The following is a 14581-nucleotide window of genomic DNA, read 5'->3' as shown; positions in this document are numbered from 1 at the left end:
GCCTGGGTAGCTCTGATGGTTTAGGGTCTTCCTGTGGCTCAGGACATGATCTTAGGGACTTAGGATCAAGCTCCACATCTGGCTCTCCACTTAGCAGCGAGTCTCTGTTTCTCCCTCTCCCTCTCCAACCGCTCTCACTTTCCTGCTCTCAAATAAATAAAATCTTGAAAAAAGAAAGTATGTCCTTAAAGGGGCTCCTGGGTGGTTCAGTTGAGCTTCTGACTGTTAATGCGGGCTCAGGTCATGATCTCAGGGTGGCGGGATCGAGCCCCCTGTTGGGTTGAGCGCAGAGTCAGCTTGAGATTCTCTCCTCCTTCTAACAACCCCCCACCCCATGCTCTCATGCGCTCTCTCAAGTTAATAAATAAAATCTGTAAAAAAAAAAAAAAAATTCTTAAAAAAATCTTGTTATGGAAAATTACAAACAGACAGACAAAAGTAGATAGGATAATAAAATGAATCCCAGGTACTCAGAACTGATATTTAACAATCGTCACAATTGTGCTTTTGTTTTTACAGAGAATTTAAATGTGTGAGTACTTTTTATATTCATTGTCACGTTTGATTAATAGCAAATTTCAGGTTGAGCTCAGTTCTATTGTATATAAATACTAGGTAGGAAGATTATATTCATTTTATGTGAAAATTTCTTTGGGTTTTAGTTGAGTCAAAAGTGTGACATGACCACTTCAGAAACACATTAGATGGTATTTTAGGTTGTAATATAGAAACCTAGTGTCCAGATCCAGGAGGTTACTGTTTCTATTTTATTCTGTGTTATCCAGCTACTTAAGGAATATTATTTTCTATTCTAGGTACCATATTTTCAGGCAAACCCTATCACCTGTGTACAAGATTGTCATGCCAGAAATGATTGGAAAATTGGGAATGTTAAATTTTTAGAAGACCTAGGGACGCCTGGGTGGCTCAGTTGGTTAAGCAGCTGCCTTCGGCTCAGGTCATGATCACAGCGTCCTGGGATCGAGTCCCACATCGGGCTCCTTGCTCAGCAGGGAGCCTGCTTCTCCCTCTGCCTCTGCCTGCCATTCTGTCTGCCTGTGCTCGCTCTCTCCCCCTCTCTCTCTCTGATAAATAAATAAAATCTTTAAAAAAATTTTTTTAGAAGACCTAATAATACTTTTCAGATACTGAAGGCTTGTTTTGGAAGAAGTAAATTTGCTCCCTTAAACTGTTGAAGACACAATCAGAAATAATTAATAAAAGCTCTAAGTAATAAGATTTAAATATTAAAAGGAGAAAATTAGCACAAAGAAGTATAAATTTGGAGTTGGCTTACCACCCTCACCCTGCAACTTTTCTTGAGAACTGACATTGCTTCTACTGTTTCTTTTTCATTCTCATTTCCCATTAAATCTTTTTTTTTTTTTTTTAGAAAAACAGGAACTTACTAGGTTCTTTTTTACCTTATTAAATTATAACTTGTAGGACACTGAGATCAAGGCCAAATGGCTTATCTACCTCAGAGCTTAGGATAACAAACAGAAGAGATAGATACTGTGGGCCTGATGTCATTCCTCTCTATCTTCTTTAGGATTTTATATTATGGTTTTGTTTTTTTCTTGTATCTTCAGTACTTCTCATTCCAAAGACTCTAAGCTACTACTTACAAATCGTTTGAGTCTTTCCTGCTCAGAAAGTAAAGAGAGGTTGGGGTGCCTGGGTGGCTCCGTTGGTTATATGTTGGACTCTTGATTTCAGCTCAGGTCACAACATCAGGGGTTTGGGCTCGTGCCCCACCTCCACTGGCTCCTCACTCAGCAGGGACTCTGCTTGAAGAGCAGCAAATTAGTCTTTAAAAGACTTTAAAAAGTCTTTAAAAAAAAGTCAAGAAAAGTTTTCTTTTCCTCCAGATTTCTTGAATAATTGGAAGACCTTATCTTTACTTCCTTACCACTCAAGATTTTTTTCAAGTCTTTGTTTTCTAGTGTGTGCCCACAACTTTCTGCTTCACAGAAATTGTGATTGCCTAACACCAAATCCTTCAGTACCTTTCTCTTGCCTCTCAAAATTTCTTCAGGTTCCTTTGTTTGAAAGTCAAAAGCATTTCATACCTTGTGCTGAATTACTCTTCTGTTTTTATCTTTCATTACTCCATTTGTATCCTGAGTTCCAACCAAAGACTAAATGTATCTCTGAATGTATCTTCTGTATTTTTGCTTATTGCTGCCGTTTTCCTTTTCCTTCTGATAAAATTCTGCTCAGCTCCAGTGCTATTCCCTTAGGAAGTTTTCTGTGATTACTTTCTGGTTCCTCTGTGACGCGAGCAAAACTCCTGCGTCCCGCCAGGAGGTTGCGACGTGTAAAGAAGAGATAGAGAGATGGATATGATGTAACTCACTTGATCTTTATTGGGACGAGGTCTGCACCACTATCGTGGTCCGGTCACGGTCCGCTGAAGTTGTCACAGAGAAGGAGACGTCGCCTCACAATCTAGACAGAGAGGTCACCGCAGAAGTTGAGACTGAGAACCAGCGAGTGGTCGGCAACAAAGCTGTCGGGGCATCGGTAACATGGGCGAAGATGTCGTCCCAACAGGGAACTCGCTTCACCTCAGTCCAACCCGATGCCTCTTTATATACTGTGCTAAGTTTCCTTCATAAACATATTACATCACTTATTTTTCTTATGCTTACACACCAAAAACATACACACGTCATAAACATGTTTTGGCCTACGATATTTCGCACAAGTTAAAAATATTTACAACTTTTTACTCCACGCTAATCTTATCACTACACGCATATGGTCTAGGCTTACTTGCTATGTGGTTAGTTTGCAATTTGTTCCTGTTTTACATTTAGTAGGGTTTTGCACTTACTATATATTATTTACTTATTCATTTATTTATTACACTTTATTTATTAAAGGTTCGTACTCACTACACTCTGCCTCTTAATTCCAACATAGCACTTTGCTTCTCTCTCCCTTTTGAGGGGTATGTCCCTATTTATAAAGTGATTGATTCCTGGAATTATTTGTTTTGTTCCCACCATGGTGGGAAGTCAATAAAATGAATGAGTAAAAAGATTGAGAGATTCACCAAGAAGTCAATAAAATGAATGAGTAAAAAGATTGATTTTTCACAGGTCAGGAATTCTCAGTTTTGTTGCGGGGAGCATAAAGATTGTGTTTATTTATTTTTAAAAAGAGTTTATTGATTGATTTGAGAGAGTGTGCAAAAATTTATTTATTTATTGAGAGAGGAGGGGGGGCAGAGGAAGAAGGAGAAGCAGACTCCCTGCTGAGCATAACATAGGGTTTGATCCCAGGACCCCAGGATCCTGACCTGAGCTGAAAGCACAGCCTTAACTGACTGAGCCACCCATGCAGTCTGAAGAATTTATTTTTAGTTAATCTCTACACTCAGAGCAAGGTTCGAACTCACAGCCCTGAGATCAAGAGTCACATACTCCACTGGCTGAGCCAGCCACGCACCCTGGAATTCTCAAATATTTTGCATATGGGACTACTCAAGATTTGTTTTTTGTTTTTTTTTTTTTAAAGTATTTTTTTTTAAAGACTTTATTTATTTATTTGACAGAGAGAAATCAGAAGTAGGCAGAGAGCCAGGCAGAGAGAAAGGGGGAAGCAGGCTTCCGTTGAGTGGAGAGCCCAATGTGGGGCTCGATCCCAAGACCCTGAGATCATGACCTGAGCCGAAGACAGAGGCTTAAACCACTGAGCCACCCAGGTGCCCCAAGATTTGTTATTTTTTTTGAACTACTATTCGCCTCGCAGAGATCAAGCTGTGTTAAGAACATTATAAAAAATAGGAAATAAGACTGTATTATGTCTATATAATAAAAAAAAATCATAAGTTTATGTGTGTTTTGCCACTGGGAAGGATGCTCCATGAAAGTTAGGATTTATTTTGTCTCCTGGACCTAAAACAGTGCCCAGGTGTGTGCTATTGTAACCTAACAAACTGAGTTCGCTCCTGTGAGTCACAGGTAGAAACTACACAGGGTAGAGTTGTTGCACAAAGGAAACTTTACTTGCAGCAGATAGGGAGATCATGGGGAATAACTTCCAAAGCTGTGACTCCCCAAGCAAGGATGAATAGGTTTCTTTTACTTAGGGTTAGGATGAATACATAGATAGGGGAGCCTTGTAGTATGTAGAGGCTGACATAAGGTCGTGCATGCTCCTTAAGGAAATATGCTTATGCATACGTTGTATGTTAAACGTAAAGTAGGCTTGTGCTCCTCCGTGGGTGGAGATTTTAGTGTTCTACTGAGGTAAAGGTGACTATGGGTCACTCCCTGGGTCACTGCATGGTTGCTCTGAAAAGGCCTGATTTCTGGGGTTAAGCTCAAACTGGTCCGGGCTGCCTGAGCAGATAGATGGAGCTCCTGTCTGGGCAACGGTTACTGCTTGAGGGGTAGTTTCAGTTTCTTTCCATCATGGGATGTTAGGCCCCTGGGGTTTTTAGCTTGAGTTAAGAGATAAGCTAGAAAGCAGAGCTTAAGGAAAAATGTGGGACAAAGGTCAGTGGGAAAAAAGCCAGTGAGAAGTAAAGGTCAGGTCCTAGGGTCTAGCTGGTGACACTATGTACATATTTTATCAATAAGTGAGTGAGTAAATACATGTGGTTCTGGGGAAGAAAATTTAAAAGTATAAGTAATTTAAAAACAAAAATAAGTGGTTGTTTCTAAATTTTTCTGTACTGTTTGCTTTTCTTAATTTGGCATTTTACAAAAGACTTAGGAAAGTTAAAATTAATGGGTAAGAATTTTCTTGAATTTTACTTCTTTTTTGGAAGTTGGTGCAGTTTAACAAAAATACACACTTGAGAGTTGCAGAACAGGTAAACTCTTGCATTAGTTTACAATGTCTTCATTGGGTATTTAGAATTTGCTATTTTGTATTCTTATTCCTATTCATTTGTATTAGTTCTCTTATTTAAATCTCTTTTGAGTTTTTAATTCCCTGCACCTTACTTCCCACTTAGTAGATGCATTCGTTCATTCAGCAGATACTTACTGAGCCCCTGATGGCTTGGAGAAGAATTCCAGAAGTCTCTTTCTTTGAAGCACTCTTTGAAGCCAAATTGTTGGCTGGTAACTATTGAGTTTGCTGATAGGGTTTATAGTTTGAAGCCTTTAGAGAACATTGCCTTTTAATGACAGACTCTGAAAGGCAGAAGACTTACAGCTTGAAGTACAACCGAGGTTGCTATTTTACCAAAGAGGAGCTTGACCAGTTTCCATCTTAAATCCTACATTGCCTATCCTACCTACTCACACTGTGAGATAAACAGAGTGGGGTAGGATTAGGGAGGACCTTGACATTCTGGACTTGATTATCTCGGAGTTTCAGAATCAGGCAATGATACAGTACAAGGTGATGGTTCCATATAATATTATCTATGTGCTTTCTTTCCACTTAGATGCTAAGTACCTCCAGAGTAGGGATCCTTGTCCCTTTCTCCCTTTCTCATGATTCTCTTTGTTCTCCCTATATCCATCAAATATATGCTGATTGAGCAAAGAGCTTCTTAAATTTTATTTTTGCAGGTTTTATTCAGGAGTACTTTGCCTGGCACTCAAGGTGGTTTCAACTTTCCAGCTAAATGGCTTTTGTGCCAGTGATACCGGAGTCCTACAGCCATGTTCTTGCAGAGTTTGAGTCTCTGGATCCATTACTTTCAGCCCTGAGGCTGGACTCCAGTCGCCTAAAGGTGAATTTCTTGATCCTTTTATCAATTTCATATTCATATTCATATATTTTGTGTGCTCTGTTGTATATGCTCCCTGCCCTCTAGTTCTTTATGTTTACTGGAATCTTGGGTATTCTTCCCTATGCTAGTAATATCTTACATACAAGTATCATGTTCTTAGCTCTTTTTTTTTTAAATACCTATTTTTTTTAAAGATTTTATTTATTTATTTGACAGAGATCACAAGCAGGCAGCGAGGCAGGCAGAGAGAGAGGGGAAAGCAGGCTCCTCTTGGAGCAGATGTGGGGCTTGATCCCAGGATCCTGGGATCATGACCCGAGCCGACGGCAGAGGTTTTAACCCACTGAGCCACCCAGGTGCCCCTCTTTTTTTTTTTTTTTTTAAAGATTTTATTTATTTGCGAGAGAGCATGTGTGCATGTGTGTGAGCACAAGCTGGGGCTGAGGCAGAGGGAGGGGGTGAAGCAGACCCCCCACTGAGCAGGGAGCCTGATGCTCGGCTCAGTCCCAGGACCCTGGGACCATGAACTGAGCCAAAGCAGACGCTTAACTGACTGAGACACCCAGGTGCCCCCGTAGCTCTTTCTAGATTTACTTTTGGAGCTGTCATTTGAATTCTTCTTTCCCATCCTTGAAAACCATGATACTGATTGCTGAATTTTTTTTCCTTCACGATAATCTTACTTTTTTTCCTCAGAAAAATAATGTATTTGATTGAAAGTAAAACAGTATAGAGTATACCCTGTTGCATTTTAAACAGTGTGAACCATTGCAGTTGCACTAAGCTCATTCCAATAAAAGGAGTTTGATGTACTCTCCATTTTAGGAAACAGAGCAAAAGCTATTAGCTCTGTGGGAAGAAGTATGTGTTCCCCTCAAACCCTGGGTTCTTCTGATAAACTCAGGAATGACATGGTGAAGAGCAAAATTTCATAATCAGTTCCTAAGTAATTTCATTTTTATACTTATGCTCCCCCATCCAATTACTTTCTCAGCTCTAAGCAAAAGAATACAGCATAATAGGCAAAGTGAAATGAGCAGCAGTTGTGAGGGTTGATTTCAGTTAGACTTTTTTAACCACAAGTTATAGGATGTCCTACTTGGTATAGCTTGGCTTAACCAATAAGGGTGTTTATAACGCTGTTGGAAGTTAGTGTTTCTGCGTTTAGTGTAGTGGCCCAAGGATATCACTGAGGTACCGGGCTCTCCCATCTTTCCTGTTCCACTATCATCCATATATTGGTTTTTAGTCACAGTTGTAAGATAGGTGTCTAGGCTCTAGTCTTGATGTTTACATTAGCATCTCAAGCAGGAAAGATGGGGCCATGGGCAAAGGCTCCCCCCCACACCCCACTGCCCCAGTTTATTATAGATTTTTATTTTTAAATTTTATTACTATTTTTTTATTATGGTAAGTATACTTTTTTTTTTTTAAAAGATTTTATTTATTTATTTGACAGAGAGAAACCACAAGTAGTCGGAGAGGCAGGCAGAGAGAGAGAGGGAAGCAGGCTCCCTGCTGAGCAGAGAGCCGGATGCGGGACTCGATCCCAGGACCCTGAGATCATGACCTGAGCCGAAGGCAGCGGCTTAACCCACTGAGCCACCCAGGCGCCCCAGTATACTTTTTTTTAAAGCAGGTTTTTTTTTTTTTTTTTTTAAGATTTTATTTATTTATTTAACAGAGAGATCACAAGCAAGCAGAGAGGCAGGCAGAGAGAGAGAGGAGGAAGCAGGCTCGCCGCTGAGCAGAGAGCCCAACGCGGGGCTCCATCCCAGGACCCTGAGATCATGACCTGAGCCGAAGGCAGAGGCTTTAACCCACTGAGCCACTCAGGCACCCCATAAAGCAGTTTTTTTTTTTTTTAAGATTTTATTTATTTGAGAGAGGGAGAGATAGTGAGAGATAGCGCAGGAGCAGGGGAGAGAGGGAGAAGCAGGCTCCCTGTTGAGCAGGGAACCTGATGTGGGGCTCAATCCCAGGACCCTGAGATCACAACCGGAGCCAAACGCAGACTTAGCTGACTCTTAACCGCCCAGGTGCCCCATGATGAGTGTACTTTTAATTCTCATTTCCTATTTTCCCCATTCCCCCACCCAGCTCCTCTCTGATAACCATCAGTTTGTTCTCTCTCATTAAGATTGTCTGTTTCTTGGGGTACCTGGGTGGCTCAGTTGGTTAAACGTCCCACTCTCAATTTCGGCTCAGGTCATGATTTCAGAGTTGTGGGATCCAGGTTCCCACTGGGCTCCATGCTGAACGTAGAGCCTGCTTGGGATGTTTCTCTCCCTTTCCCCCTGCTCCCCTCCCCCACCTCTAAAAAAAAAGAGAGAGAGAGAGTCTGTTTCTTGGTTTGTTTCTCTAGCTCTTTTTTCTTTTTTCCTTTGCTTGCTTGTTTTGCTTCTTAATTCCACATGAGTGAGATCATATGGCATTTTATCTTTCTCTGATTTACTTCATTTAGCATTATACCCTCAAGCTCCATCCATGTTAGTGCAAATGGCAAGATTTCATTCTTTTCCTATGGCTGAATAATACTCCGTTGTAGATATATACCACGTCTTTATTCATTCATCTGTCAATGGACACTTGGGCTACTTCCATAGTTTGGCTGTTACGATAATGCTCCAGTAAATATAGGGTGGTATATCCCTCTGAATTAGGGTTTTTAAATTTTTTTAAAAAAGATTTTATTTATTTATTTGAGAGAGAGAAAGAGAACATGCACAGAGGGAGAGGGAGAAGCAGACTCCCCACTGAGCAGAGAGCCCGATGTGCGGCTCAGTCCTGGGACCCCAAGATCACAACCCAAGCTGAAGGCAGATGCTTAACTGACTGAGCCACTCAGGCACCCTTGTCGTAACTCTTCTTTTTTTTTTTTTTTTAAAGATTTTATTTATTTATTATATACAGAGAGAGATCACAAGTAGGCAGAGAGGCAGGCGGCGGGGGGGGGGAGCAAGCTCCTTGCTGAGCAGAGAGCCCGACGTGGGACTTGATCCCAGGACCCTGAGATCATGACCTGAGCTGAAGGCAGAAGCTTTAACCCACTGAGCCACCCAGGCGGCCCCTCTTTTTTTTTTTTTTTTTAAGATTTTATTTATTTATTTATTTGACAGGCAGAGATCACAAGTAGGCAGAGAGCAGAGGGGGGGGGGAACAGGCTCCCCGCTAAGCAGAGAACCCTGATGCGGGACTCGATCCCAGGACCCCGAGATCATGACCTGAGCTGAAGCCACCCAGGTGCCCGTAACTCTTCTTTAAGTGTTTCACATTTAAAGATGTGAAGGCATCTCGCCCTGGACCTCTGTTTGTTGGGAGTTTTTTGATTACTGTTTCAGTTTTCATTGCTGTTAATTGGTCTGTTCAAATTTTCTATTTTTTTTTTCCTGGTTTAGTTTTGGGAGATTATATCTCTAGGAACTTACCCATTTCTTTTAAGTTGTTCAATGTGTTGGCATATAGGTTTTCATAAGTACTCTTTTATAATTTATTTCTGTGATGTTATTTCTCCTCTTTGATTAGTGATTTCTTTTATTTGGGTCCTCTCTCTGTTTTTGTTTGTTTGTTTTAAGTGAGTCTGGCTGTATGTTTATCTATTTTGTTGATCTTTTCAGAGAACCAGCTCCTGGTTTCACTGATCTATTGTATTTTTTTAGTTCCTATGTCATTTTCTTCTGCCCTAAACTTAATTATTTCCTTCCTTTTGCTTGGTTTGGGTTTTATCCTTCTTTTTCTAGCTCTTTTAGGTGTGCAGTTAGGTTGTTTGAGATTTTTCTTGCTTCTTGATGTAGACCTAAATTGCTATAAACTTCCCTCTTAGAACTACTTTTGCTATATACCAAAGATTTTGGACTGTTGTTTTCTTTTCTTCTCTCTCTTTTTTTAAAAGATTTTATTTATTTGACAGAGAGACACAGCGAGAGAGGGAACACAAGTTGGGGAATGGGAAAGGGAGAAGCAGGCTTCCTGCTGAGCAGGGAGCCCAATGCCAGCCAGCCTGATTCCAGGACTCTGGAATCATGACCTGAATTGAAGGCAGATGCTTAACGACTGAGCCACCCAGCTGCCCCTTGGACTGTTGTTTTAATTTTTATTTGCTTCCATGTAATTTTTTATCTTTGATTTCTTGGTTGATCCATTCAGTGATTAGTAGCATATTATTTAATCTCCACGTATTTGTAGTCTTTCCAAATTTTTTCTTGTGTTCGATTTCTAATTTCATAGTATTGTGGTCAGAAAAGGTGCATGGTAGGCCTTTGATTTTGTTTTAATTTGTTGAGACTTGTTTTGTGGCCCAATCTGTGATCTGCTCTGGAGACTGTACCATGTGCACAGTGTATATCCTGTTGTTTCAGGGTGGACTGTTCTGAGCATGTTAAAGTCATCTGGTCCAGTGTGTCTTTCAAAGCCTCTGTTTTCTTGTTGATTTTCTGTTTGGATGATTTGTCCATTGATGGGAATGGGTATTCAAATCCCCTACTATGATTGTATCATTATTCATTGTTTCCTGAAGGCTTTGTTTTCTTTCTATCTTTTACCTAGTAAGGTATACCTTTCTAAGAAACCCTAGCAGGCTGGATTTTAGTCACATAGCTCCCCCTAGCTTCAAGAGAGACTGGGTAATGGGGCACCTGGGTGGCTCAGTCCGTTAAGCTTCTGCCTTTAGCTGGGGTCCTGATCTCAGTGTCTGGCTTTGAGCTCCATGTCGGGCTCCCTGCTTCTCTCTCTCCCTCTGCCTGTCTGTGCTCTCGCTCGCTCTCTCTCAAATAAATAAATAAAATCTTAAAAAAAAAAAAAAAGACAGCTTGGGTAAATGCATATTTAGATTTTCCAGCTTCTGTGGTGGAAAGCAAGGTTGAAAGATTTGGGAGTGTCTGGTCATCAGGCAAGCAGCAAATTTTGTCATAGGGTATTATTGGGTACAGTATGACCACTATTTTCTCTGGTGGATAAGGAAAGGGATCATTAAGCTGAGGGCTGGGGAAGACATAATTGACCTGCATCTGTGTCCTCCACAGGCCTACTTGTACTAAAAGCTATGGGTAGTTTGAGTGCTAATTATGTAGACTAGAAATGATTCACATTGAGTAAATGGTTATAGCATTTGTTTTATCCACTGGAGACTTATTGATCTTTCATCTTTGTGGTCAGCATTGGAATGACGTAGCCAAATTAAGCAAAAGATAAATGGTCTTATAACTGGATTTTGCTAAGAGAAAATTACTCGTTTGTACAATTGAGCCTATTCAGTCATTTTGAGATTCAGTTAAACATTTAAAACCAAAATGTTCTCTATGTTTCACTATACTAGAATGAAAGGGTAATTGGCATTATGTGGTGTCTAGCTGAGAGTAGGGTGGGGGGAGGAACCTGCTACACAGATCCTTCGTATTTGTTTCCTGCAGTTAATTTGGTTATGTGACTTTGATGATCTCTTGCTTGTCTGTTTACATGTTTTTAGTGCACGAGCATAGCTGTTTCTCGGAAATGGTTGGCTTTGGGCAGTTCAGGAGGAGGACTCAATCTCATTCAGAAGGAAGGCTGGAAGCACAGGCTCTTTCTTTCACACAGGGTAAGATTAAGGGTAGTCCTGTCATACCATTTGGAATATCTTTTGTAAGTTCCAGTTTCTCTGTTATGAATAATCATTTGGAGTCAAAGAGGAATGTAAATCTTGAGATTTAAAAGTAAAAAATTAACCTTATTAAGAAGCCTAGTTTTCTTCCTTTTGTGTTATAGGAAGGCACAATTTCTCAGGTTGCCTGTTGTTTACACGATGATGATTATGTTGCTGTAGCTACCAGGTGAGAAACTGCTTTAAAATAATGTGATCTTTTCTAAATACATTTAATTTAATTTTACATTGTGTATTTTACATTTTGTATTTTATATTTTATTGAAAGTGAGCACTCAAGCCAACAGAGAGAGAGAGAAAGAATCCTAAACAGGCTCTCTGCTGAGTTTGGAGCTCAGTGCCATGCAGGGGCTCCATCTATGACCCTGAGACCATGACCTGAGGCCAAATCAAGAGTCAGACACTTAACTGATTGAGCCACCCAGAAGGCCCTCTAAATAGAGTTTAAATTGACAGATGTAGTTTTGTGTTTGTTAGTGTAGCCAACCATCCTGGTTTGCCTATGATTGTCCGGGTTTTAACACTGAAAGTCTTGTGTCCTAAGGAAATCTTTCAGTTTCTAGCAAACCAGGACAGACAGTTGGTCACTGTGGGTTATGGAAAATGTCAGTATGTGGCAACATTTCAGTGGCCTTAAAAGAGTAAGGTAACTGAGATAATTGAGAACATCTAAGTTCTCTTGTACTGAATTGGTGGACTAAAGCAAGGAGATTAGTACCTTGACTTTCTACTCCCTCTTTTTTGAAGAGCAGGAGTTTGCATGTATATTTTATATAATTGGTACTATGATACAAAGAAATTGCACCTTTTTCACCATTGCCAACTGTCTGCTTCTGTGTCATTTTCTTGCAGTCAAGGTCTCGTCGTTGTTTGGGAATTAAATCAGGAGCGTCGTGGGAAACCAGAACGAATTTATGTGTCTTCAGAGCACAAAGGCCGAAAAGTTACAGCTCTCTGTTGGGACACAGCTATTCTTAGAGTTTTTGTAGGTGATCATATGGGGAAAGTTTCTGCCATCAAACTTAACACTTCTAAACAAGCAAAGGTAAGAAACAGTCCAGTTCCTTGTGTATGTGGGTGAGATATAAGATACTGTCTTATAGAATTTCAGTTGAAGGACACAATTTTATCTACTATATTTCTTTGGGGATTGATCTAGAGCCCAAGCTATTAATTTTGAGGAGACTTTTTGTGTGTAGTACATATAGTAGCGTGATTCAACTTGATACATTATTAAGGGTGGCTTTTGTGAGCTGACTTCAGTAATATGCACATTGTCTATTACAGTACTCTGTAATTCACCTGTATGATGCACTTAAATTAAGCATTAATACTAGGCTATTAATAAAGATAAGATTCTTCTCTTTTTTTGTTTTTCTTTTTGAGAGAGAGAATGAAAGGGGGCAGGGACAGAGGGAGTGAATCTTTCAAACAGATTCCTTGCTGAGCACAGAGCCTGATACAGTTTTAGATTTTATTTATTTGACTGACAGAGATCACAAGCAGGCAGAGAGGCAGGCAGAGAGAGAGGAGGAAGTGGGCTTCCTGCTGAGCAGAGAGCCCGATGCGGGGCTCAATCCCAGGACCCTGAGATCATGAACCGAGCCGAAGGCAGAGGCTTAACCCACTGAGCCACCCAGGCGCCCCCCCTTCCACTTTTTTTTTTTTTTAAAGATTTTATTTATTTGACCGAGATCACAAGTAGGCAGAGAGGCGGCAGAGAGAGAGATTCCTAACATATTTTTGATCCCCAAAGCATTTGGAACCTTACAGGTGCTATAGCCCTAATTTGTCTTTTTTTCCAAAGGAAGAAGTACTGTTTTCTGTGTCACAAAGTTCTGTCACGTGTTCCAAAACTTGCTTTATCTTTTTCGTTCCAGTTTCTAAGATTAAATAACCAGAAACAGAGCCTTAAGAGTTGTCTTCTACGGTTATGTAACCAAGTGTGTCACAGCTTTTAAACGAGTAGAACTTCGATATCCTAATAGGCAAATTAAATTTTGGCCCATTTGAAATTTGTTTTTTTGCTATCCAGTTATTTTCACTTAAAAGGTAAAGAGAAGGAGATTATACAGGTATGTAAAGATGAGTCTTCTTTCCTTGTCATGTCTCTTCTAGGCAGCTTCTGCGTTTGTGATGTTTCCTGTCCAGACAATAACAACGGTTGACTCCTGTATTGTGCAGTTGGATTATTTGGACGGAAGACTCCTTATATCTTCACTTACTCGGTCGTTCTTGTGTGACACTGAGAGGTATATTGGCCAACCATGAGTCATAGGTGATGCGGAGTTCTGGAGCTCTCAGAGACTCAGATGCCATCTAGCCCAAACCCCTCTGTTCAGTAATACAGATGTTGAGGAGGAACCAGCTGTGTGCAAGCTGATGTTAGAGAACAGGAGAGACAGGAGACAGAGACAGTCCAGTGGGTGATTGAGACAGATGTTCAGTTAACTCCGTGAAGGGTGGTCATAGTGCCATGAGGGGAGGCCCAGCAAAGGCCTGTTTCAGTATGGGGGCTCAGGAAGTCTTCCTTGATTGAATTTGTTGTTGTTTAGAGTTAGATATTAGATATATAATAGCATTATACTGATTGGGTGAAGAATAATTAAGAACTTTGTGATGCTGACAGATATTTTACCAAAATCTCCAGGATGGAGGCAGAGGTTCAGTGAATGGCAAAGGAGTGTGTTAGAGGTAGCTGTGAAACACCAGAGCCAAACAGGAAACAGCTTGGAATAAATATTATGTACGCCTGTGCTGAAGTTCCTCAGCCATTCTCCCTGCAGGGAAATTTTCACTCCTGATTCTATTTTCCCAGTACCATATTCTCCAGGACCAGCCACCCTTTTGAATATTTATTAAGGAAAATTTTGAGCCTACATGAAAGAGAATTTTATATTGAAGCTCTGTGAACCCACCAGGCAGCTTCACTAATTTTGATGGTGATTTTTGGTAGGCTGAATTTGGAGAAAGAGAAGGAAGGGGTGTTCTAGCAGGGAGGAGCAGCCTCTTGGGGAAAAGTGAGAAAGAATTAGGCATATTTTAAAACCTGCCAGCCTGGCTTAAGTAAGGCAGTTGGGGAAGATCAGGTTAGTAAATTAGCACCATAGTGAGAGCAGCAGCCTTAAATGTCACATAATTAAGCGGGTTCTCAGGTCATTTTAAGAAGTTATGCATATAGAATGTCAGGGTTTGAAAATTGATTTCCTGGGGTGCCTGGGTGGCTCAGTGGGTTAAGCCTC

General features: G+C 40.6%; 1 protein-coding gene across 9 annotated transcripts in view; it reads left to right on the top strand.

The window, feature by feature from the left end:
* Nucleotides 1-14581, top strand: part of HPS5 (HPS5 biogenesis of lysosomal organelles complex 2 subunit 2) — a 48464-nt gene that overhangs the window by 1641 nt on the left and 32242 nt on the right. For 5 of the 9 annotated variants that reach the window (XR_014316065.1, XR_014316066.1, XM_082747246.1 and 2 more), the window contains exons 2-6: nt 5538-5701; nt 11166-11276; nt 11444-11508; nt 12192-12384; nt 13458-13591. Coding sequence is in view for 6 of the 9 variants with exons in the window: in XM_082747246.1 (XP_082603372.1) it covers nt 5594-5701; nt 11166-11276; nt 11444-11508; nt 12192-12384; nt 13458-13591 (611 nt within the window). In the remaining 3 variants the exon portion in view is untranslated. Of the gene's footprint in view, nt 1-5537; nt 5702-11165; nt 11277-11443; nt 11509-12191; nt 12385-13457; nt 14552-14581 lie in introns of all 9 variants that reach the window. The other 4 variants (XM_082747247.1, XM_082747248.1, XM_082747249.1 and 1 more) reach the window with 2 other exon arrangements.

The sequence above is a fragment of the Mustela nivalis genome (genome assembly GCF_964662115.1).
Source record: "Mustela nivalis genome assembly, chromosome: 9".
NCBI lineage: Eukaryota > Metazoa > Chordata > Mammalia > Carnivora > Mustelidae > Mustela > Mustela nivalis.
This window is presented reverse-complemented; position numbering and strand designations above follow the sequence as displayed.